Here is a 21465-nt window from a genome sequence, read left to right on the forward strand (position 1 = left end):
GAGGTCCCTGCAGGATGTTTGCATTTGTCAAACCTCCAAGCTGGAAAAACCTGTGATGTTGTTCTGGGTGAAGATGTGGGCAGGGTAGAAGAACTCAGGGCAGAAATCCCAGTTTAGAAATCCTCATCTCCCCTCCTGTGAGCAAACATGATGAGGGGGACAGAAGAGTGTGACGGTGTTCACAGGGGTCCCAGGATGAGGGAAGAGACAAGGATCTGACTCCATGTTTCAGAAGGCTGATTTATTATTTTATCACATATATTATATTAAAGCTATACTAAAAGAATAGAAGAAAGGATTTCATCAGAAGGCTGGCTAAGAATAGAATAACAAATCATGATAACAAAGGCTTGTGGCTCAGCTCTCTGTCTGAGCCAGCTGACTGTGATTGGCCATTAATTACAAACATCCAAAATGAGCCAATCACAGATGCACCTGTTGCATTCCACAGCAGCAGATAACCATTGTTTACATTTTGTTCCTGAGGCCTCCCAGCTTCTCAGGAGGAAAAATCCTAAGGAAAGGATTTTCCATAAAAGATGTCTGTGACAGGAGAGCCAGGCTGCTGCTGTCACAGTGACACAAAGAGCTCCTGCAGGACACGGGGGCTGGGTTTGCTTTCTGCTCTTCCTTCTCCTGCTGTGACAGTTCCTCACTCCCCTGGGGTTTGCACCACCTGGCTCTCAATTACCCTCTAATCTGGGAAACGAGGCACTGAGAGCAGGGAGGGGACAGCTATCAGCACTCCAGTGCCAGCCTCGGGCTGTTCCTGGGTGTATTGCAGGATTTTTAAGGGATTCCTGCACGTTGGCAGCAGAGGGACAGTGTGTGACATTGCTGTCACAGGAAGAGAGGAGAAGCAGGGGCTGGGAGAGGAGTTTGCTGGCATCCATCCCCCTCCCTGCATGGAACAGGGGCATGTGCAGGTGGGCATGGCCTCTCCTGGGGTGTGGGAGCTCACTGGGACCCTGGAGTGATCCTCACCACCCCTAAAAATGGCCCAGGGGATCCCTGAATGTCTGGGGTGCAAAGCTCAGTTAATCCTGCTGCGTTTTCTTGTCACCTGGCGGTGGCACACAGGGTTCACAGGGATGAACCCCTGGGGAACCCTGGGCAGATGCCAGGCTCCAGGGCTGTGTGGAGGCTCAGGTGGCAGGGCTGGTGTCACAGGGTGCTGGAGAGCCCAGCCTGGGTGCAGGTGATGTCCCCAGCTGCTCCTGGGGTCACCGTGGTGGGGCCTCAGTGCTGCCCAAGGGGATGGTACAGGCAGGAGGGAGGGAGGGCAGCAAGCAAGGAGAGGGAATGGAGTAGGTTTAGATTGGATATTTGGAATAAATTGTCCCCTGTGAGGGTGCCCAAAGCAGCTGTGGCTGCCCCTGGATCCCTGGAAGTGCCCAAGGCCAGGCTGGACAGGGCTTGGATCACCCTGGGACAGTGGAAGGTGTCCCTGACATGGCAGGGGTGGCACTGGGTGGGCTTTATGGTCCCTTCCACCTCAAGTGATTCTGTGATTTGAGGGAAGGGAAGGGAAGGGAAGGGAAGGGAAGGGAAGGAAAGGAAGGAAAGGAAGGAAGGAAGGAAGGAAGGAAGGAAGGAAGGAAGGAAGGAAGGCTATCTTACTCCTGGCAATCTCATCCTTAAGTCTCTTTGGGGCATTTGGGACTGGGAGTGCCACTGCAGCATCTCTGGTGGTTTTGGTGAGGCTGGGGGCACAGCCCCTTCCACCTCAGACCTCTCCTGTCTGGAGCTCAGTTTCCCTTGCAGAAAACTGGGATAATCCTGATACTCTGTCCTGGATGTTCTCTGGGGTGCTGGAGGTGAAGAACCCCTTTACACCTTTGTTTATTCATGTCCAAGTGTTATTCCTTGTTGCCTTTTGTCTTTTTTCCATTTCTAGCTCATCTTGTGACATTTGTGGGATGGGGGATGAAGGGTGAACTCAGAACTGTGGAAATGCCCCTGCTGATGGCAGCAGTGGTTACTGGGATGTCCTGGAATTCCCAGGAATATGTGTGTGTGCTGTGTGGGTGTTTCTGACCCACAGAAACAAACACATCTGCTCTGACCCAGCCCTGCTGGGTGTTCCAGGCTGGCTGGAGAGGTCACTGCCCCCCAGCTGATGGCTCTGCTGGATCCCACCGGGACACACATTCCCTGCTGGAATGCAGGGACAGAGTATGAAATATTAACAGCCATGGTTCAAATGCCCTTTTGCAGTTGTTAGAGGAAGGAGGCCAGTAAGTGGTGCCAAGTGGGCGCTGTGTTAAAGAAGAAATCCACAGAGGAGAAAGGGAGGCTGATTTCTGCAGGGGCTGCCTGGCTCGTGTGTGGCAGCAGCAGAGCACCATGCACAGGCTGCAGGGCCCAGGGGGTTGTGAGACACCAGTGATGGGGCCCAAACCCTCTGAGCATTCTCCAGCCTTGGCCTTGCCTTGTCCCTGCTGCCTGCGTGGGCAGTGGCCCTGGAGAGCTCCATCTGCAGAGCCACCAGGTCCCCCTGCCCAGCCCTGCCAGCAGCGTGGCCATCACCCTGCCTGACCCTGCCCTGGCCATCTGGTGGCCCTGTCCCACCTCCCATCAGCCCAGGCACATCCCTGCACAGACCTGTGATTGTTAAATAACCCCACAATCTGGGATGTTCTGATTTATTGTACCGCTTCCCTGTCACACTCTGAAGTTTCTTTCCTGTTCCATAACACAAAATGCACTGCAGCAGTGAAGAGAGGAGCTGCTGTTTTTTGGCTCACAAATCACTGTGGCTCTGGCTCCCAGCTGAGCCTTTATTTCATTTTTAATTCTCTCAGTGGACACAGCAGAGCAAGAAGTTGGTGGGCTCTGCCCACACTGTGTCCCAAGGTGGCCCCAGGGCCACTGGAATTCAAGGGTGACAAGGTCTCTGAGATGACCCCAAGGTGTTAGAAAGTCTCTTTTTCCCAGCCAAAGAAGAAGATGGGATTCCTTGGCTCTGTTCTCAAGGTTGTTTATTTGCTCTTATCTAATACATTGTCTGTCTGTCCTGCTGAGATCTGTCTAGCAGGTTGGGTTAAGGCACACTGACCACCCTCAGGGCGGTGTTATCTTTTTATACTAAAAACTGGCTGTACTTTATTTACAATAATTTTCCAGTTCCTATCACCTATGTTAGACAGTCTGTCTCTCCTCTGAACCAATCCAAAAGTGCCACCATCACAGCAGAAGATGGAGGCTAAGAAGAAGGAGAAGAAGAACAGAACATGTCCAAGGATCCCAAGGAGGATCCTGTCCTGCCTGGCAGCCACGGGAAGGGGTTGGAGAGGCTCCCAGCTGCTGTGATGGTGATTTCCAGGCTAACAGTGACACCTCCTGTTTGCACAAAGTCCAGCCCAAAGCCTGGCGTGCAGGAATGCAGTGCAGGTGCCAGCAGGAGCACGTGGGCTGATCACTGCTTACTTACATCACTAATATCCAGGAATCCCAAGTCCCCTTCCAGGTGTGAGTGTGGCCTCACAGGGACAAACCCATCCCTGTGCATGGTGAGGGGTGGGCAGTGTTGGCAGAGGAAAGCCTGGAAAAGTGGGCATGAACTAAGGTGCTGGATGCAAACTGCTTCACAAAGAGTTCTTTGAATTGTGGTTTAGCATAGACAGGTAAAAACTTTGGTATGACAGCATTAAAGCTTTCACTTAGATGTGAAATGGATTTAAATCTTGGTTTCTCCCCTAAAAGCAACTTTAGAATCACAGAACACCCTGAGTTGGAAGGGACCCACAAGCATCATTGAAGTTCAGCTCCTTGCTTGTTATAATTTATGTCTTTATAATAAATTTCTTAATTACAATACACTATAAGCATTTCTTGGCCTATCAGCTTTAGCTTCTTCTGTCAAGTTTGAAGAATTTTCTACAAATCCATTTCCCACAAACATCCATCCCCTGAGGAGCCAAAATGGCTCCTGGCCCTGCATAGAACCAGCCAGGGGCCAGCCTGATCAATTGATTTCCAGAATCAAGAATTTAGATTGAACTGAAAATAGATTGAATTGAAAATAGATTGAATTTAGGATTGACTGTGCCAGTGGTCTCCCAACACCCAGGGGCTCCTAGAGATGGGATCTGACCAGCTGAAATTGAGGAGCTGCTTTCTCCACTGAGAGCTTTTCTCCCCACCCTTTTCTTTGTGAATTCCTCCTCACACCCTTCTTCCTCCCCACCTCTCCTTGCAGGCATCCAAGATGTCCTTGAAGGTGCAGACCAGCAACATCACCAACAAGAATGACCCCAAGTCCATCAACTCGCGGGTGTTCATCGGCAACCTGAACACGGCGGTGGTGAAGAAGTCGGATGTGGAGACCATCTTCTCCAAGTACGGCCGCGTGGTCGGCTGCTCCGTGCACAAGGGCTACGCCTTCGTGCAGTACTCCAACGAGCGGCACGCGCGCGCCGCCGTGCTGGGCGAGAACGGCCGCGTGCTGGCCGGCCAGAGCCTGGGTGAGTCACGGATGGAGCGAGGGAGGGATGGAGGGAGTGAAGGAGGGCCCTGGCCTGCTGCGGCCTGCAGCTCCAGGCTGGGCTGGGCTGGGCTTGGCCTTTATCTCCAGCAGCCCCTGGCAGGGCTGTGCTGGGCTGTCCTGTGGCCTTTTCCCTGTGGCCTGCTGGGAGGGCTGTGCTGGGCTGGGGCTGTGCTTGGCCTTTATCTCCAGCAGCCCCTGTGAGGGCTGGGCTGGGCTGTCCTGTGGCCTTTTCCCTGTGGCCTGCTGGGAGGGCTGTGCTGGGCTGGGGCTGTGCTTGGCCTTTATCTCCAGCAGCCCCTGTGAGGGCTGGGCTGGGGGCTGGGCTATGCTGTGGCCTTTTTCCCCAGTAGCCTGCTGGGTGGGCTCTGCTGTGTTTGTCCTGTGGCCATTTTCCCCAGTAGCCCCCTAGGCTGGCTGTCCTGTGGCCTTGTCCCCCGGTAGCCTGCTGGGTGAGGTGTCCTGTGGCCTTTCCCCCTAGCAGCCCCCTGGGTGGGCTGGTCAGTGGCCTTTATCTCCAGCAGCCCTCTGGGAGGGCTGTGCTTTGGCTGTGCTGTGGCACTTCCCCCTAGCAGCCCCTTGGAGGGCAGTCCTGTGGCCTTTTTCCCTGTAGCCCACTGTGTGGGCTGTGCTGCAGCCTTTTCCCCCAGTAACTGGTTGGGAGGCCTGTGCTGTGGCTGTGATGTTGCCTTTATCTCCATCAGCCCTAGGGAGGGCTGGGCTGTGCTGTGGTCTTCCCCCCTACCAGGCCATTGGGAGGGCTGATCTGTGGCCTTTGTCCCCAGTACCCACTGGGTAAGCTGTCCTGTAGCCTTTTCTGCCAGTAGCCCCATGGGTGAGATGCACTGTGGCCTTTCCCCCCCCTATAGCCCACTGTGAGGGCTGTGCTGTGGCCTTTGTCCCCACTAACCTGCTGGGAGGGCTGTGCTGTGGCCATTTTCCCTAACAGCCCGCTAGGTGGGCTGTGCTGTGTCTGTCCTGTAGCCTTTCCCCCCAGCAGCCCCTGGATGGGCTATCCTGTGGCTTTTTTCCCTAGCAGCCCTCTGGGTGGGCTGTGCTGTGGCTGTGGCCCTTTGTCCCCAGTAGCCTGCTGAGAGGGCTGTCCTATGGCCTTTGTCTACACCAGCTCACTGGGTAGGCCATGCTGTGGCTGTCCTATGGCCTTTTCCCCCAATAACCTACTGGGAGAGTTGTCCTCTGGCTACTTTTTCCCCAGTAGCCCATCAGGAGGGCTGTGCTGTGGCCATGTTCCCCATAGCCCCCTGGGCTGGCTGTCCTGTGGCCATTTTCCCCATAGCCCACTGGTGGGCTGTGCTGTGGCCTTTTTCCTCAGTAGCCTGTTGGATGGGCTGTGCTGTGGCTGTCCTATGGCCTTTGTCTCCAGTAGCCCCCTGGATGGGCTGTGCTGTGGCCTTTTCCCCCATTTTTGGAAATGAAACTCAGGATAATTCCAATAAGGAGATAGTATTTTGGTGGTTGGGCTCTTTCTCCAAGCAGCTGACACAATGAGAGGATTGAATTCTGCTGGAATGCTGTTCTCCAGCCTGGTCAGACTGGGATGGTGGGCCTGCAGAGAGGGTCAGGGCTGACCCAGTGATGACCCAGCAGGACCAGAGTGGCAAGGCAGGGTCAGCAGGATCCATGGCCAGGTACAGAGCTGGAGAACAGCATTGCAACAGCATCCCCAGGCTGCCAGCTTCCCTGTGGGATGGGATCAAAGGCATGTGTGACATTGTGGCCCAAAACCTCAGCTCTGGGCTGTGATTGGAGGAGCCAAACAGCAAAAGCAGAGTTCTGGATCATCCCATGGCCTTGTCCTGGAACTGCTGGGGAAGAACAAGGGAGGGAAAGATTGCCTGGTATCAAAGTCACGGATAGGACAAAGGGAATGGCTCCCACTGCCAGAGGACAGGGTTAGATGGGATATTGGGAAGGAATTGTTCCCTGTGAGGGTGGGCAGGCCCTGGCACAGGGTGCCCAGAGCAGCTGTGGCTGCCCCTGGATCCCTGGCAGTGCCCAAGGCCAGGCTGGACAGGGCTGGGAGCAGCCTGGGACAGTGGAAGGTGTCCCTGCCATGGCAAGGGATGGACTGAGATGGGCTTTAAGGACCCTTCCAACCCAACCCAGCTCATTCTGTGATTCAGTGGTTCCCTTCAGGAGCAGCCTCACCCTCAGCCTGTCAGGAGAGCAGATCTCCAGACCAGTAGATGTTAAATGAGAGAACTTCCCCCTTGTCTGCACTGCTGTGGCATGAGAACCAACAAGCAAATCCCCCCAGCTGCAGCTTTGCTTTTTCAGATTGTTCTGAGGTGTCACCAGCTCCAAGCTGAGAACTGGAACTGGAGAGAGGATTTTTAATGAAAAATGGTGATTTTTAATGAAAAATGGTGATTTCCAAGCCTGCTGCAGCAATGGGCACCCAGGAAAGCAATTTCCAGCCCATTCCCACTGTGCTGCTGGCACAGCCTGATGTGGGAAGTTGTGCTGAGGCCATGCTGCTTCCTCTGAGGTTTATCCAGATACCAGAAACTTCTGCTCACTTCTCTCGGGCTCCAGAGAGTGGAGCTGCAGACCTGGCAGAGCTCAGCCTGCCAGGAACGCTTCCAGCCCAGATGTTGCCCACATGTGCAGCCTGAGATGGGATGGAGAGGGCCTGGGGGAGCCCAGGAGCTTCTTGTGGTGCTCCAGACAGAGGAGATGTGGCCAAGAGACAGGGAGTACCTGTTCACTTAGCTGAAGAGAGAGATGAAAGGTTTGCTGTGGAGAAAACCTCCTCTCAGAAAACCTCTGATCTCTGCTGGTCCCAAAGGCCTGGAATTCCAGAAGGAGGCAGAAGGAGTGTGTGATAGCTGGGTGTCCTGTTCATGTCCTGGACAAGATGCCAACTCAGCTGCCTTTGATCTGCCTGCCCCTCTTGACAGAGCCTGAAAGGCACCAAGGAGTTGCACAGCAAGGCCTGGGCAGTGGGAGTGTGTCCATGCCCTCCAGAGCTGTGTCCTGTGTGTGCAGCCTGTGCTCCTCCTGCTCAGCTCATGCAGCACTGCTGCAGCCTCCCTGTGCTCCTGCAGAGGATTTTCCAGGTTATACCCAAGTCAGCAAGATGTTCCTTTGGATCACTTTGTAGGCTCTGGATTTTGAGGGGGTGTGGACCCAGCTGTCCACATTTCCTCATAAAATCCCTTCATAAAACATGAAAAACCAAAAGTTTTGAATGGCCTGATGTGCTCAAAATTGGTTGGATGCCCCTTGAGGTGGAGGTAGCAGAAAGGAAAGCATCATTGAAGGAATTCCTCCCTGTGAGGGTGCTGAGGCCCTGGCACAGGGTGCCCAGAGCAGCTGTGGCTGCCCCTGGATCCCTGGCAGTGCCCAAGGCCAGGCTGGACAGGGCTGGGAGCACCCTGGGATGGTGGAAGGTGTCCCTGCCATGGCAGGGGTGGGATGGGATGGGATGGGATGGACTTTCAGGGAAGATTTCTTCCAACCCAAACCATGCTGGGGCCTTTTTCTCCCACCACCTCTGGTCCATCCCAAAGCTCCCGTGGGGCACTGGTCTCATGGAGCTGCAGGATGTGCCCATGGGTGGGACACTCTCAGCCTCTTGTTCTCTGGGAGGGATCAGGACCCTCAGGGCAGGTCAGGGCTCACCCCTGAGGACCAACACCTTCAGTGGGTGACCCAGCTGTGATGAATCTCCTGAACCCAGGCAGCCTTTTCCAGAAACACAGGGGTGGCTCCTCCCCTGTGAGATCAGTGGCCTCACACCAGCTGATGAAGAGGCTTCTTACCAACCCCATGGACTCAGCAGCTGCTCTTTTACTCCCTCACCTTCCACTACTTGGATTTTTGAAATATGAGAGGTTTTTACATAAATTCTCCTTTTTCTTTATTCCTGCCGTGTCTCACCTTCCACCACTTGGATTTTTAAAATATGAGGGGTTTTAATATAAATTCTCCTTTCTCTTTATCCCTGCCATATCTGAGGGCCATGGTTTCATAGTGGACTTGCCAGTGCTGGTCCACATGAGGAAATCCTGTCTTGCTCAGCTCAGATCTGACCTGCCCAGAGGTCTGGCACCTCTTCATGCACACAGGACCTGAAGAACCAGCAGGCTTTAGGGCTGATTGGGAAGGCAGTTGGGGCATTTGCCATCACTCGCCTCTCTGAGTTCTGGCTCCACACCCAGTGTTGGATTGCCAGGCTCTCAGCAGCTCCATGGAATTGGCTGTGTCACTTTATTCTCACATCAGAAGCACGTTTGGCACTAAGGCCAAGGAGTGACAATCCCTCAGGGGATCAGAGGAGCTCATTATCCCCTCCCCTGGCAGAGGATGCTGCCCCAAGATCAGCTCAGGCAGGGGCACCATGCAGAGTTTAACAGAGCCAGACCCACAGCAGTGCCCAGCTGGCAGTGCCCAGCATTCCTGGTTATTCCCAGAGGATCCAGGGGTGCATGCTCAGCAGTCAGCACCCTGCAGCAGGTCTGGATTTTGCCTTATCACCCAGAATTCTCCCAGGAAAGCTGTCCTGGGTCTGTGTGTGTGGACAGGACCATGTGCAGGGTGCTGACTGCTCAGGGAATGGTGAGTGGCTCTGGGAAGGAAAAGGAGGAGGTTTGCCAAGTGCAGGGTTTGTTCACCTTCCTGTGGAACCCCAGCTGTGCCAGAGGCAGGTGGCAGTGGGTGGGGAAGCTCATTTCTCTGTGACAGGGCTGTGTGCATCACCCCAGCTCCCTGGGGGTGCAGATGGAGATGGGCAGGGACGTGCCATGTCACAGCTGTGTGTCCCTTCCTTGCAGACATCAACATGGCCGGGGAGCCCAAACCCAACAGACCCAAAGGGCTGAAGAGAGCAGCCTCTGCCTTGTACAGGTAGGTGTTCACCACAGTGTTGAGTCTGGGCTGGGGTTTGCCCTCCAGCACCCCCAACCCCTGCCCTGAGCTCCCTGCTGCCTGCCCCCAGCAGCCTGGGCATTGCTGCACATGCAGAGCTGCTCACAGGGCTCCTTTCCCTGTCAGTGCCCCTGGGGCTGGACAGTGCCTCTGGTGGTGTGGGAGATCTGCTGGGCATGGCCCCACCTGTGCAGGGGTTGGAGAAGGGTGGGCAGAGGAGGGGGAGCAAGAGGAGCAACCTCTGCAGCCAGGGAGCAGGAGTGGGCACAGAGGTGCTGGGTGGGGGGGAAAGAGGAGAAGGGAAGAAAGTGGGAAGCCCTTGAGGTGCCAAATGGAGGTGAACCAAGGAGGAAGTCCCAAGGGAGCCTGTTCTGAGGAGCACAGCCCAGGGATCAAGGGAACAGGAGGGGCAGGTGGGACATGGAGAGGTCTGTGGCACATGGGGTGTGTTACAGATGCCAGTGAGCCCTCAGCTCGAGAGAATTTATCATCATTTCCACAAGAGGTGAAGATTTTTATTTAAGCTTCAGACTCTGGAGTCAGGGGAATGCAGGAGAAGTTCTTGCTTCTGGTTGCAGAAGGGGAAACTTGAAAAGGTCTATCAGGAGTGCCCAAAACCAAATAACAAGGTCCTCAAATGTCTTTTATGTATGAATTGTCATGATTTTGATGCCAGTCTCATGATGAGGAGACCAAGGGGCTGAGTAAGGAGTTGGAAGGTGTGAGGTTGGGAGGAAAAGACTAAAATCAGTATTGGGGCTATAGGTGGATGTAGCAAAAGGGGAAATCATGAGAGAACTGGAGATTTTTCCAGAAAAAGAAGAAAAAGGTGTGAGGGGCAAAGAGGACCTTGTGATTCAGACTCAGCCACGTGGTCCTGCACTGGTGTGGTGTGGAATGGTAAATCCTGGTTGGAAAATGCAGCTCTGGCACAGCCAGACCCCCAGAGCCCCAGCAGCCTCCCACCACCCACAGGGCATCCCCAGATTCCTTCCAGGAGCCTCTCAGCCAAGCTCCCCCTGGGCAGCTTTCAGGCACATTTCTCTCCCCATCCTTTGGGCCCTCCTAAGATGTTGTCTTGGTTTGGAAAGCCAGGTGCCTGCTAAGGAAGGCAGGACCCTCCCCTGAAATGGAGAATGTAAACCCTCCCCACCCCTCCGAATTACTATAAATTTTAAATTAAGGGGCTTTCAGGCAAAAAATATGAGAGCAGGAAATTACAATTCCTTAATAGGGAAGAAAAAAATAAAATTATTAAATAAACAATGCAGTACACTAGAACAACACTGACAGAGTCAGAACCCAACCTGACACCCTGTGGGTCAGGCTGTTGGCAGCAGTCCCATTGGAATTGTGGCTCAGCCCTCCTGCAGTGTCAGGGCTGGTTCTGCTGGAGCAGGGATCCTGTAGAGAAGGATGTATTCTTCTTCTAAAGATCCAATGGAAGGAGAGGCAGCTGCTGTTCCTCTGGGGAATCCAGTGGAGAAGCTGTGCTGGTGTCTCAAAAACCTCTGGATTATATCTGGGTAGCAATGCTTGGCTCCTCCCTCTGGGCTCACATCTCCCAATGGGATGCTGTAGTTCTTATCAGCCATGCAGGGACATTCAATAGCTGTTATCAGCAATGTCCCCTCCCAAGGGAGGTGTGAATGTGGTCACTCAGAGAGAGAGATAAGGCAAACTGCCCACTTGGCAAAGATAATCTGCCATACAGATGGGAATGGAATACATCTTGCATTGCAATCTTCAACAACGTGGCTCTCTGGGCTCCCAGGGGATTCCAGCTGAGGGGAGGGAGGTGGGAGCAGAGCTGACACCAATCCTGCAGTTCAGCTCCACTGTGGGCTGCTCACGTGGGGCTGGGGCCATCACACACATCAGCTCCTTCCATACATCTTGCACTAACGAGCTTTTCATTTACTGCTCAGCCCTGCCTGCAGCACTAATCCCTTCCTCTGCAATGACCAATATTTCAGACTTCAGACTGCTGAGAGAGATGTTTGCTCCCTCCCACAAATATGGAAATGCTAAAATATGGGCCAGAGAACTGCACTGCTCCTGTTCCCAGCAATATTTCATCCCAAACTGGCTGTCAGATTAAAACTTTGCCATCTGGACTGGCAGAACTTAGGATATCTCCTGGAAAACAGGGATCCCAGGTTTGCAGCGAGCTGTGCTTACAGCTTCCCAAACCACCATCAATTTTGCTAAATGTTAGACTTCAAAAAATCACAGCACAGTAATTTATAGAAGTGCTGTGTTAAACAGAGCAGAGGATTTTTCCAAAGGCTGGCTTTTGCTTTGCCTCATTCCAAGTCTGCATGGGAGGGTTGAGGGGAAGGCAAGGCAAGGAAAATTCCATTTTGAACATACAAGAAGCAGCATTTGTGACATTTTTACCTATCCACCAGCCTAGGTGGGTGTCCAGGTGTTAAACAGAAATCCTTGGGGGTTGTAGGCTCCCATCCACCTCCACCCAGGCTCGTGCCACCATCAGTTTTCTCAGGTGTCTCCACACGAGGCACCTTCACTTCCTACAGAGCCTTGCTGCCATCACTGCTCTCCCCCATCTCTGGGGGTCCCTCCCTCTGTCACTCCCAGAGCATCCCTTTGCACAGGGCAGGTCCCTGGATGCTCCTGCCTGGCACCCTGGCCATCCCCACAGACCCTGCTGTCACTGTGTCCCCAGGGAGTCACTCACTGCCTCTCAAAATCTCCAAATCTCCCTTCTGACATTTTTTTTTTGCCTGCACGGCAAATGTCTGGACAGGATTTCCTGGGGCATTTGGGGCCATGTTCAGGTCAGTGCCAGAGATGCCACCCAGGGGCTGTCAGCTGGCTGGGAAGGGAATTTGGCTCTGCCAGTGCCACTCTGGGCTTTTGGAGGCACAAATCCCTGCCCTGCCCTGCAGAGCTGGGGCTGAAGCCGCTCCATGGCCACAAGGACAGAGAGGACAGCCCAAGCAAGAGCTGCTGGGTGTCTGTCTGCAGCTCAGTGGCCCCAGGAGGGTGTCTGAAGTGGTGGCAGGGACAAAGCACTGCTGACTGATGTCACAGCCCATGAGCCCTGGCATCCATCCCCTGCTACACCCAGAGCTGGTGTCAGCCCCTCCCCAAACGCCCCTCCCAGGCCCTGCTGCTGGGGCAGTGACATCCCAGTGCCAAATGCACTTGGACAGGGCTGAGAGCAGCCCCGGGGCAGAGGGGGAGGTGAGCACTGATGTCCCAGCCTAGAGCAGCCCCAGCACTTTGGGAATGCCAGGCTTCATCCCACATTCCTTTATTTCCCCCTGCCCTGGCTGTGTGCAGGAGGAAGGGGTCTCACACAGCTCCACAAGATGTGTTTGATCAGTGCCACATTTTCCAAGCAGCTTTCCACTGCAGTAATGCCATGACAGAAGGGTGGGAGCTGAGCTGAGCTCACCATGGCACTCATGATCAGCAATACCAGGCAGGAATTAAAGCACAGATGCTCAAATGCACATTTGCTGTTCAGGTCCAGGCTCAGAAGTGGCCCCACAAATGTGGTGGAAAAGCAGCACATGCAAACAATCACCCCTCAGTTATCAACAGCTGCATTTTGAACCTGAGGCAGTGGAATGTTGGATTGCTAAAGGCCAGCAAAGCAGAGGCAATGCCTCTCAATCAGGAGGTGGAAGCAGGGTGTTCTTGAAGCCTTCCTGCTCTCCTGCCTTTCACTCTGGTTGTCCCTGCTTTATTCTGAAAGGGTGCAGTGTCACCAGCTGATTGAAAAACAGCAAAAACTATTCCTGTACACAGACAGAGCTGCCAGGTCACTGAGGAATGATCCCTCGGCCTCAGGATGGTTTATCCTACATGCAGTGGAATTTTCAGGATCAATCACCCCTAAAAGCTCTCCCTTTCACCAGCTTTTGTCCTGGATTCATCCTGGCAGACCTGCCTTGTGCTCAAAGCCTGAGTGATGCTGCTAGGGGATTCCAGGGGTGCTGCTAAAACCATCCAGCCCTGCCTCCCTGCATCATCTGTTAAGCTGTGAGTGACTGCTGTGTTAGAGCAGGGTCACACAGCCACAGGCTGCCCAAATCCCTCATTCCAGCCCCTGCCTTCCTTGAGGGCTGCCCCACGGTCAGCAGGGATCCAAGCAGCCCTGCAGAGGCTGGGTTCGTGTTTTGGGAGGTCAGGACCAGCTCTCTGGGATAATTGTGCCCCCAATTCCTTTTGAAAGAGTGGAAATGTCTCCAGTCCCCTAAAGATCCAGGGCCAGGGCAGGAGAAGCCCTCACCCTTGGGGTGGTTTTGCACCCAGAGATGCTCTGGGGCCCCTGCCCTGCAGTGCAGGCATGGTGTGCCCCCCTCAGTCCCTCTGGGATGCCCTGCAGATGTGCCAGGGGTGATTCCTACCAGGAGAACACAGGCATGGCCAGCTCTGCTCCACATCCCATGGAAATGGGCAATAACACAGAGCAGTAACATCAACGGGGCTCATTGGCATTTCACCCAGCAGATTGACTGCTCTGGGAAGAGGCTTCACCTGGGCTCTTGGGCATCTCTGTCCTTCTCCAGCTTTCTCCAGCCTTCTCCAGGTGGGATCTACAGATATCTGAGGCTGAGCTTCATCCCATTGGTGCTGGAGCCAAGCCCAGGAGCAGGGCAGAGGTGCCCAAACGCCTCAGGGCAGGGTCAGTGCTGGTGATGGAGGTGCCCACCCCACTCAGGGCTGGTCCCTTGTTCCCAGGTGCCAGGTTGTGCCCAGGGCAGTGCTGGCAGCAGCAGGGCACTGCTGTGTGCTGGGGCTGCAGCTCCTCTCCATCCCCACAGCACCATGGAGCTGCCCCTGTGCTGATCCCACAGCTCTGCCAGGGAGCAAAGGCTTGGAGGAGAAGCTGGCTCTGACCAGGAGTGTAAATTGGGGTCAGGAAAAAGGAATTTGGGTGTCTCAGAATTTTGCCCAACACCTCCAAGCTTTGTATTCTTTATGAACAAATGCTCCAAAGCTGCCTCATGGTCTCCAAGCCACAGAGAGCTGCCCAGCAGGAGCAGCTCCTCATGGAGGTGATGCCTCAGGGAGATGGAACAGGAGCTGGATGGAGTTCAGAGCAATAAAGTGGAGATTTATTGAGGTGCCTTCAAAGGCCACACCCTGGCAGTACCTGGATGGCTCCAAGATGGGAACAAAAGAGAGCTTGGCCATGAGATCTCACATTTTTATAATTTTTAGTCCATTTGCATACAGGAGTTCACTGCCCAATTAATAGCTTCAAATGATGAAGTTTCATCCTCCTTGCTTGCTTGCCCACCCTCCTCTTCTCACATTGTTGATGCTTTGGGCCTGAAGTTTGAAGGGATTGTCCTTGAGTCTCCAGCTAGAATAGGATTGTTTGTGAAACGATCCCAGTAACATTAATATAAAGCTAAAAGCTGCACACCAAAACAGAACAGAAAAACTTAAACCAAAGGTATCAGTTTATCCCCATTCCTACAGGATTGTTTTGTCTCCACCACCCCATGAAAAGATCCCAGTAACGTTAATATAAAGCTAAAAGCTGCACACCAAAACAGAACAGAAAAAATTAAAACCCAAGGTATCAGAGAGAGTTTGTGCTGTGGATGAAGGCTCTGCTTCATCCCACTGGGAGCCCTGGAGCCACAGGCAAATCCCACTGGCTCTTGCCTGGGACTGGGGATAACACTGGCTGTGCTGGAGAGAGCCAGAAGCACTTCACCAGAGCCTGTCAGGATTGAAAATATTACAAAATTGCAGCAATTTCATTTGAGTTGCATCTAAGGAGGGGGAAAAATTGAAGAGGGAGAGTGTAACAGCGTAGAAGCATCCTACTTCAATTTTCCTTTCAAATGGCTTCCTATTTTTGATGGTATTTTGTATTTATTGGATTCAAACAGACCTGGAGTCAAACATCCTCAGTGATCAAAGTGAATTGGCAGGCTGAGGGGAGCTATTTTCTTGGAGGGTTTTTGTATCTCCAGGTTTCACCTTGGGTTAGAACAAAAATCCAGTTACCCATCATGAAAAGCTCCATGGCAGTGCCTCATTCTGTGATCTCCATCCCCTCAGCCCCACAAACAGCTGGGTTCATTCCAGCAACAGCTGCCCTGGGAGGAATTGCCTTTCCCTTTCAATCCGGAGAGGGAATAAACAAACACAGATGAGGCAGAGGTTGGGACAGAGGCTGTGGGATGTTCCTGTCTCCTCTGAGCCCAGCAGGAATGTTGGCTACAACTCGGCTCAGAAGGGGAGGGCCTGAAAAGAATCTGGAATTCATCTGTCAAAAAAGGTTCTTTTGCACCATGCAGTGGCATCTGGGAGGGCTGTGGTGATCACACCTCCGCAGTCACATCTCCCCAGCAGTCTCCTTGCTCAGCAGTGAGGCCCTGCAGTGCCCATCCCATGGAATGGCACAGGCAGCAGCTGCTCAGGGATAAGGCATTATGGAATATCTCCTCACTGAAGTCCCCAGAGCAGGAGGTGCATGAGCCACCTCCTTGTCCTTAATTCTGGCACCAACTCTGGCCCCAAAGCAGCTCTGGTGTCTCCAGCCATGCTCAGGTCCCCTCTATGCACAGGCTGGGTCTCCAGATGTTGCCACAGGGATCTGGGGAACCCAAGGAGGGTGGAAAAATCATCTTTCAGAAACCAGCCTGTGAAAAACACCAATCACTTGTTAAAATTTTTAAAGTTTAATAGTAGTAAAATAGTTATAAAAATAGCAATGTAATTAGAGTAATAAAAATTTTGGACAATTAGAATTTAAGACAGTATGAAACAATAGAAACAAAGAGTTATGGACAGTCTGGGTACCTTTTTCTGGACAGCATAAGCCCAAAAAAGGACCCACGTTAACAGAGGATTAACCCTTAAAAGCAACAGCCTGTTGCATATTCATACACCTCATACATGATGCATAAATTCCATTCAAACACAGGATTCTGTCTGGGCAGCGTCAGCCTTTTCCTCTGAATCCTGACGGCATCTTCAGGGCTGAGCAAGGTGGGAAGAAGTTCGGTTCTTCTCATAATGGAGCAATAAATTCTTTTTCTCTGAAACATTTAGGTGTTCTGTGGCTGCCATCTGGTGCAAGTACCTCATTTCTTTCTTAAAAAAAAATCCCACATACATAGTTCCTATTTTAACTACAAAAGTTATCTTTTAAGTACAAAACTACATTTACCATACTATTAAAATGTTAATACAGCACTACTAACCAATACAACACAATACGTACAGTAAATATCTGTGTAGAACCATAAGCTCAGTGCCACAAGAGGCAGGACAGAGCTCCTGGAATTCCTGGTCCAAGCCACACTTCCCACCAGCCAGCCCAGTCAGCCACATTGTTGTTGCCATTGTCAGAGATGCAGGAGCCCAGATGAATTCTCACTGCACTCCTGGGGGTTATCCTGCCCTGTCCCCTGGCCCTCTGCTCAGCCCTTCCCTCTCCCCATCCATCTCCCATTCTTTTCAGCCACTTCCAAGAGGCAGGACAGGCTTTGGTTTTTAGGGCTGCATTCTGTTTGTGCAGAGCAGAGAGGAGACCACCAGCACCGCGTCTGAATTAGCCATTAATTGAGCGTTAATTGAGTGTTAATGAGCTTAGCACACCAGAGAAGGGTGCTGAGGCAGCTGCTCTCAGTGTGTTGGGTGAAACCTCCTGATTTGTGATGCCTTGTGAAACACCAGCTGCAGCAAGGGGGAAAGTGTTGGTGTCCAGGGAGTGGGGAATGCTCCTACTTTGGGTTAAAATGCAGCTGCAGCAAGGGGGAAAGTGTTACTGGGTGTCCAGGAGTGGACAGTGCTCCTGCATTGGGTTAAAATGCATCTCAAGCTTAAGAAAACAGGACCGTGGGCATTGTCTGCCTGGGGGGAGAGAGGTTAAATCAATAAATATCCCCATAAATATCCAATTTGTCCCGACTTTTCTCCACACACATCTTCTTGCTCCTCCTTGAGATAAGCAGGTTAACACCCTCTGGCAACACCACCCTCCTCTGCCTTCAGCCCCCCAGTCTTCCTCCCTGCAGCCAGGAGGGTCCCTCATGCATTTATTTATCCTCGATGGCCCAGCAGGCAGTGAGGGAGCAGCAATAATGAGTTCCCAGCACTAATTAACCCTGACTGTCTCTGCAGTGGCTACGACTTCGACTATGACTATTACAGAGACGACTTCTACGACAGGTGAGACCCAGCCCGAGGGGCTCTGTTGGGTGGGGGCAGGAGGGATTTGGGGTGTCAGGAAAATTAATCCACAAACACCAGAGGTTTATGTCCAAAAAGGAGACAGAGGAATCCTTTTATTTTATTCCAATAAAGGGAGAGGCCATAGGGCATTCCCCTGGGGTCTCTCTAGTTTTTGGAGGACTCAGCCTCCTTTTTATCCCAATTTCCCAGCCACATTTCCCTTCTCTCTTTCCCCATTGGCTGAGGTACTTGGGAGTTTCAGACTGAAACACCTCATACCAAAGATTTCCCTCTCATATATCACCCTCCCTTTTGATCTTCAATTCTTATGGAATTTAGGGGTTTTCCTTCCCCATTGTTTCTTTCATCTTTCAATATCCAATTTCATTTGTCAGCAAACCTGCAGTTTATTTGTAAAAGCAAATATCTTTTTCCATTCATCAATCAGTGGAATCCTTCCCACTGTTTCTTTTATCTCCCAGTGCTGGTTTTATCTACCAGCAAACCCACAGCTTGTTTGGAAAGACAAATTTGCTATTCCTCTCAGGGGGCTGGAGGGATTTGGGTGCAGGGGAGATTTGGGGGCAGGGGGGATTTGGATGCAGGAAGGGTTTGGGGGCAGGGGGGGTTTGGGTGAAATGAGGGATTTAGGGACAGGAGAGGTTTTGGGTGTAAGGAGGGGTTTGGGAGCTGAAGGGATTTGGGGGCGGGGGGGGTTGGGGGGAGAGAGGATTTGGGTGCAAGGAGGGATTTAGGGGCAGGAGGAATTTGGAGGGCATGAGGAATTTGGGGGCAGGAGGGATTTGGAGTCAGGGTGTCCAGCCCAGCCTGTGGGGTGCCATCCCATGGCCCCAATCCCCAGGATGGCCGCTTGGCAGGGCCGGGGCACCGCTCGGCAGGGCTGGGACACCGCTCGGCAGGGCTGCCCCGGCGCCAGCCGCCTCCCCTCCCCTGGTTTCCCCTCAGGATTTTCGAGTACCGGGGCCGGGTGTCGCCGGTGCCGCGGGTGGTGCCCGTGAAGCGGCCGCGCGTCTCCATCCCGCTGGTGCGGCGCGTCAAGGCCTCGCTGCCCGTCAAGCTGTTCGCCAGGTCGGCCATCGCCAACAGCTCGGCCAAGATCAAGTGTGAGTGTGGGCCAGGGCAGGGGACAGCGCGGGGAGCTCCAAAAACACCTCAGAACGGCTGAGAACAGCGGACCTGCTGTGGGGGTGCACATGGGGAAGGCGATGAGACGGGGATTCAGTGTGCTGGTCAAAGAATCCGAATTTATTGTGGGGTATAACTGCTTAAATACTTAATCTACTCCAGCCACTAAAGGGCTCAGGCTTCACGAGGAACAAAAACACCTCAGAACGGCTGAGAACAGCAGCACCGATGTGGGGCTGCACCTGGGGAAGGCACGGTGCCAGAGATGGACAGAGAGAGAGGGGATTCAGGCTGGTCAAAGAATCCGAATTTATTGTGGGGTAAAGCTGCTTGCATATTCTATTCCGGCCACTAAAAGGCTCAGGCTTCATGGGAAGATCCCAAAATCACCTCAGAATGGCTGGGAACAGCAGCCCTGCTGTGGAGGTGCTCCTGGGGAAGGTGCAGTGTCGGCAGTGAGATGGGGATTCAGCGTGCTGGTCAAAGAATCCGAATTTATTATGGGGTAAAGCTGCTTGTATATTCTATTCCAGCCACTAAAAGGTTCAGGTTTCATGGGAAGCTCCCAAAAACACCTTAGAGTGACTGGGAACAGCAGCCCCGCTGCAAGGTGCACCTGGGGAAGGCGATGAGACAGGGATTCAGTGTTCTGGTTGTGAAAAACGCCAGTCACCTGTTTTTGTAATTTTAAAAGTTTAATAGTAGTAAAATGATTATAAAAATAGCAATGTAATTAGAGTTATAAAAACTTTGGACAATTAGGATTAGGACAGTATGAGACAATAGAAACAAAGAGTTACAGACAGTCCGGGTACCTTTTTCTGGGCAAAATAAGCCTGAAAAAGGACCCACGTTAACAGAGGATTAACCCTTAAAAGTAATAACCTGTTGCATATTCATACACCTCATACATGATGCATAAATTCCATTCAAACACAGGATTCTGTCTGGTCAGTGTCAACTTCTTCCTCTTAATCCTGATGGTGTCTTCAGGGCTGAGCAAGGCAGGAAGAAGTTCATTTCTTCTGATAAGAGAGCAATAAATTCTTTTTCTCTGAAAGATTTAGGTGTCCTGTGGCTGCTATCTCAGTGAGAGTCCTTTCTTTAGGGAAAAAAGTATCCTACATAGCATAGTTTCTATTTTAACCTTATGTTATAACTTATAACGTAAAATTATATTTAACACATGACTTAAGAAAATTATTACAGCATTACTTTCTAACATAACACATATAATATTAATTTTAGTATTTGCAAAAAGCCAGTCATAAAATATGCATTTTTCACACTGGTCAAAGAATCCGAATTTATTGTGGGGTACAAGTGCTTATATATTCGACTCCAGCCATTAGAAAGCTCAGGCTTTATAAACTAAAAACATCCCTGATGGCAGCTGTGTTACTGGATTTAGAAAGGCTGCTAGAAGTGTAATTGTACTGAAAGGTTTGATTCTTATTCACAGGGTGATAGAGAGAAATGTTTTTTAAAGTTTTAGACTGATTTCTTCCCATGTATTTAAAATTGACGTAAAAATCCAATTTCTCAGAACGCAGGAGCTCTTCTCCTTGGGGTTCCAGGGGTGTTTCGGGAAGGTAAAGGATCCAATTTGATATGATTTGATTTGCTTTCAAAAATTTTAGTGTAAACATTAGTGTAAAGTTCTGGAGGAGCTATGGTGCAGGTACAGCTTGGGGTCAGGCTCTGCAGCCTGCTTGGACACAGCACCCCAGGCTCTTTTGGGAGCAGCTTCCCTGCCAGTTCCCAGCGTGGGCTTTTCCCTGTTTGTCCTGCCTGCTGAGGGAGCTGCCCTGGGCAGGGTGTGGGGTGGGCTTGCTCTGCAGGGTGCTGAGTGCCTTCCTGTCCTTCCTTCCTCCCCCCAGTGAAGAGCAGCGAGCTGCAGACAATCAAAACGGAGCTGACACAGATCAAATCCAACATCGACGCTCTCCTGGGCCGGCTGGAGCAGATTGCTGAGGAGCAGAAGCTCTCTGCAGGTCAGTGGGGGCGGGGATGCCTCGGGGCTGGCCTTGGGCATCACGCATTCCTCCAGGCTCTGACAGGGAAGTGTCAACCCCCAGGTTCCAGGGTAGAATCACAGGCCAAAATTACACACCAAAATTCCTGAAATTGCAGAGTTGGGGTTTAAAATGATGAGATTTTTTTTTCTTGTGTCCTTTTTTTTTTAGCTTGTATTTTTTTAGTTTGCTTTTTTGTTCTACTATTCTGTTTTACTCTTCATATGCTATAATTTTCCTTTCCTTTCCTTTCCTTTCCTTTCCTTTCCTTTCCTTTCCTTTCCTTTCCTTTCCTTTCCTTTCCTTTCCTTTCCTTTCCTTTCCTTTCCTTTCCTTTCCTTTCCTTTCCTTTCCTTTCCTTTCCTTTCCTTTCCTTTCCTTTCCTTTCCTTTCCTTCCTTTCTTCCTTTCCTTTCCTCTTTCCTTTCATTTCCTTTCTTTCCTTTCCTATTCTTTCCTATCCTTTTCTATTTATCCTTGCCTTTCCATTCTATCTTCCTACCATATCCTATCTTACCCTTTCCTATCCCTTTTCCTATCACTGTCCCATCCATATTTCTACCCCTATCCCAATCCCTATCGTATTCTTATCCCCATCCCTATCCCTATTCCTATCTCCCCTATCCTATCCTTGTCTCTATCCCTATCCCTATTCCTGGCTCCCACCATCCTGCTGGGGGATCTAGAACCTTCTCTGCCCTCTCCATGGTGTCCCAGGCTTTCTCCTCAAAATCAGCAGAACTCCCCATGGCAG

The 21465-nt window shown here is 51.8% G+C and overlaps 1 protein-coding gene across 4 annotated transcripts in view; it reads left to right on the top strand.

Moving 5' to 3' along the window:
• Window positions 1-21465, top strand: part of RALY (RALY heterogeneous nuclear ribonucleoprotein) — a 137336-nt gene that overhangs the window by 109621 nt on the left and 6250 nt on the right. For all 4 annotated transcript variants that reach the window (XM_064729754.1, XM_064729752.1, XM_064729755.1 and 1 more), the window contains 5 exons: window positions 4202-4466; window positions 9283-9355; window positions 17501-17548; window positions 18518-18675; window positions 20578-20691. In XM_064729754.1, coding sequence (XP_064585824.1) covers window positions 4211-4466; window positions 9283-9355; window positions 17501-17548; window positions 18518-18675; window positions 20578-20691 — 649 coding nt within the window. In that variant the 5' untranslated portion in view covers window positions 4202-4210. The remainder of the gene's footprint in view (window positions 1-4201; window positions 4467-9282; window positions 9356-17500; window positions 17549-18517; window positions 18676-20577; window positions 20692-21465) is intronic.

Source organism: Zonotrichia leucophrys, chromosome 20 (assembly GCF_028769735.1).
Source record: "Zonotrichia leucophrys gambelii isolate GWCS_2022_RI chromosome 20, RI_Zleu_2.0, whole genome shotgun sequence".
Taxonomy (NCBI): Eukaryota; Metazoa; Chordata; class Aves; order Passeriformes; family Passerellidae; genus Zonotrichia; species Zonotrichia leucophrys.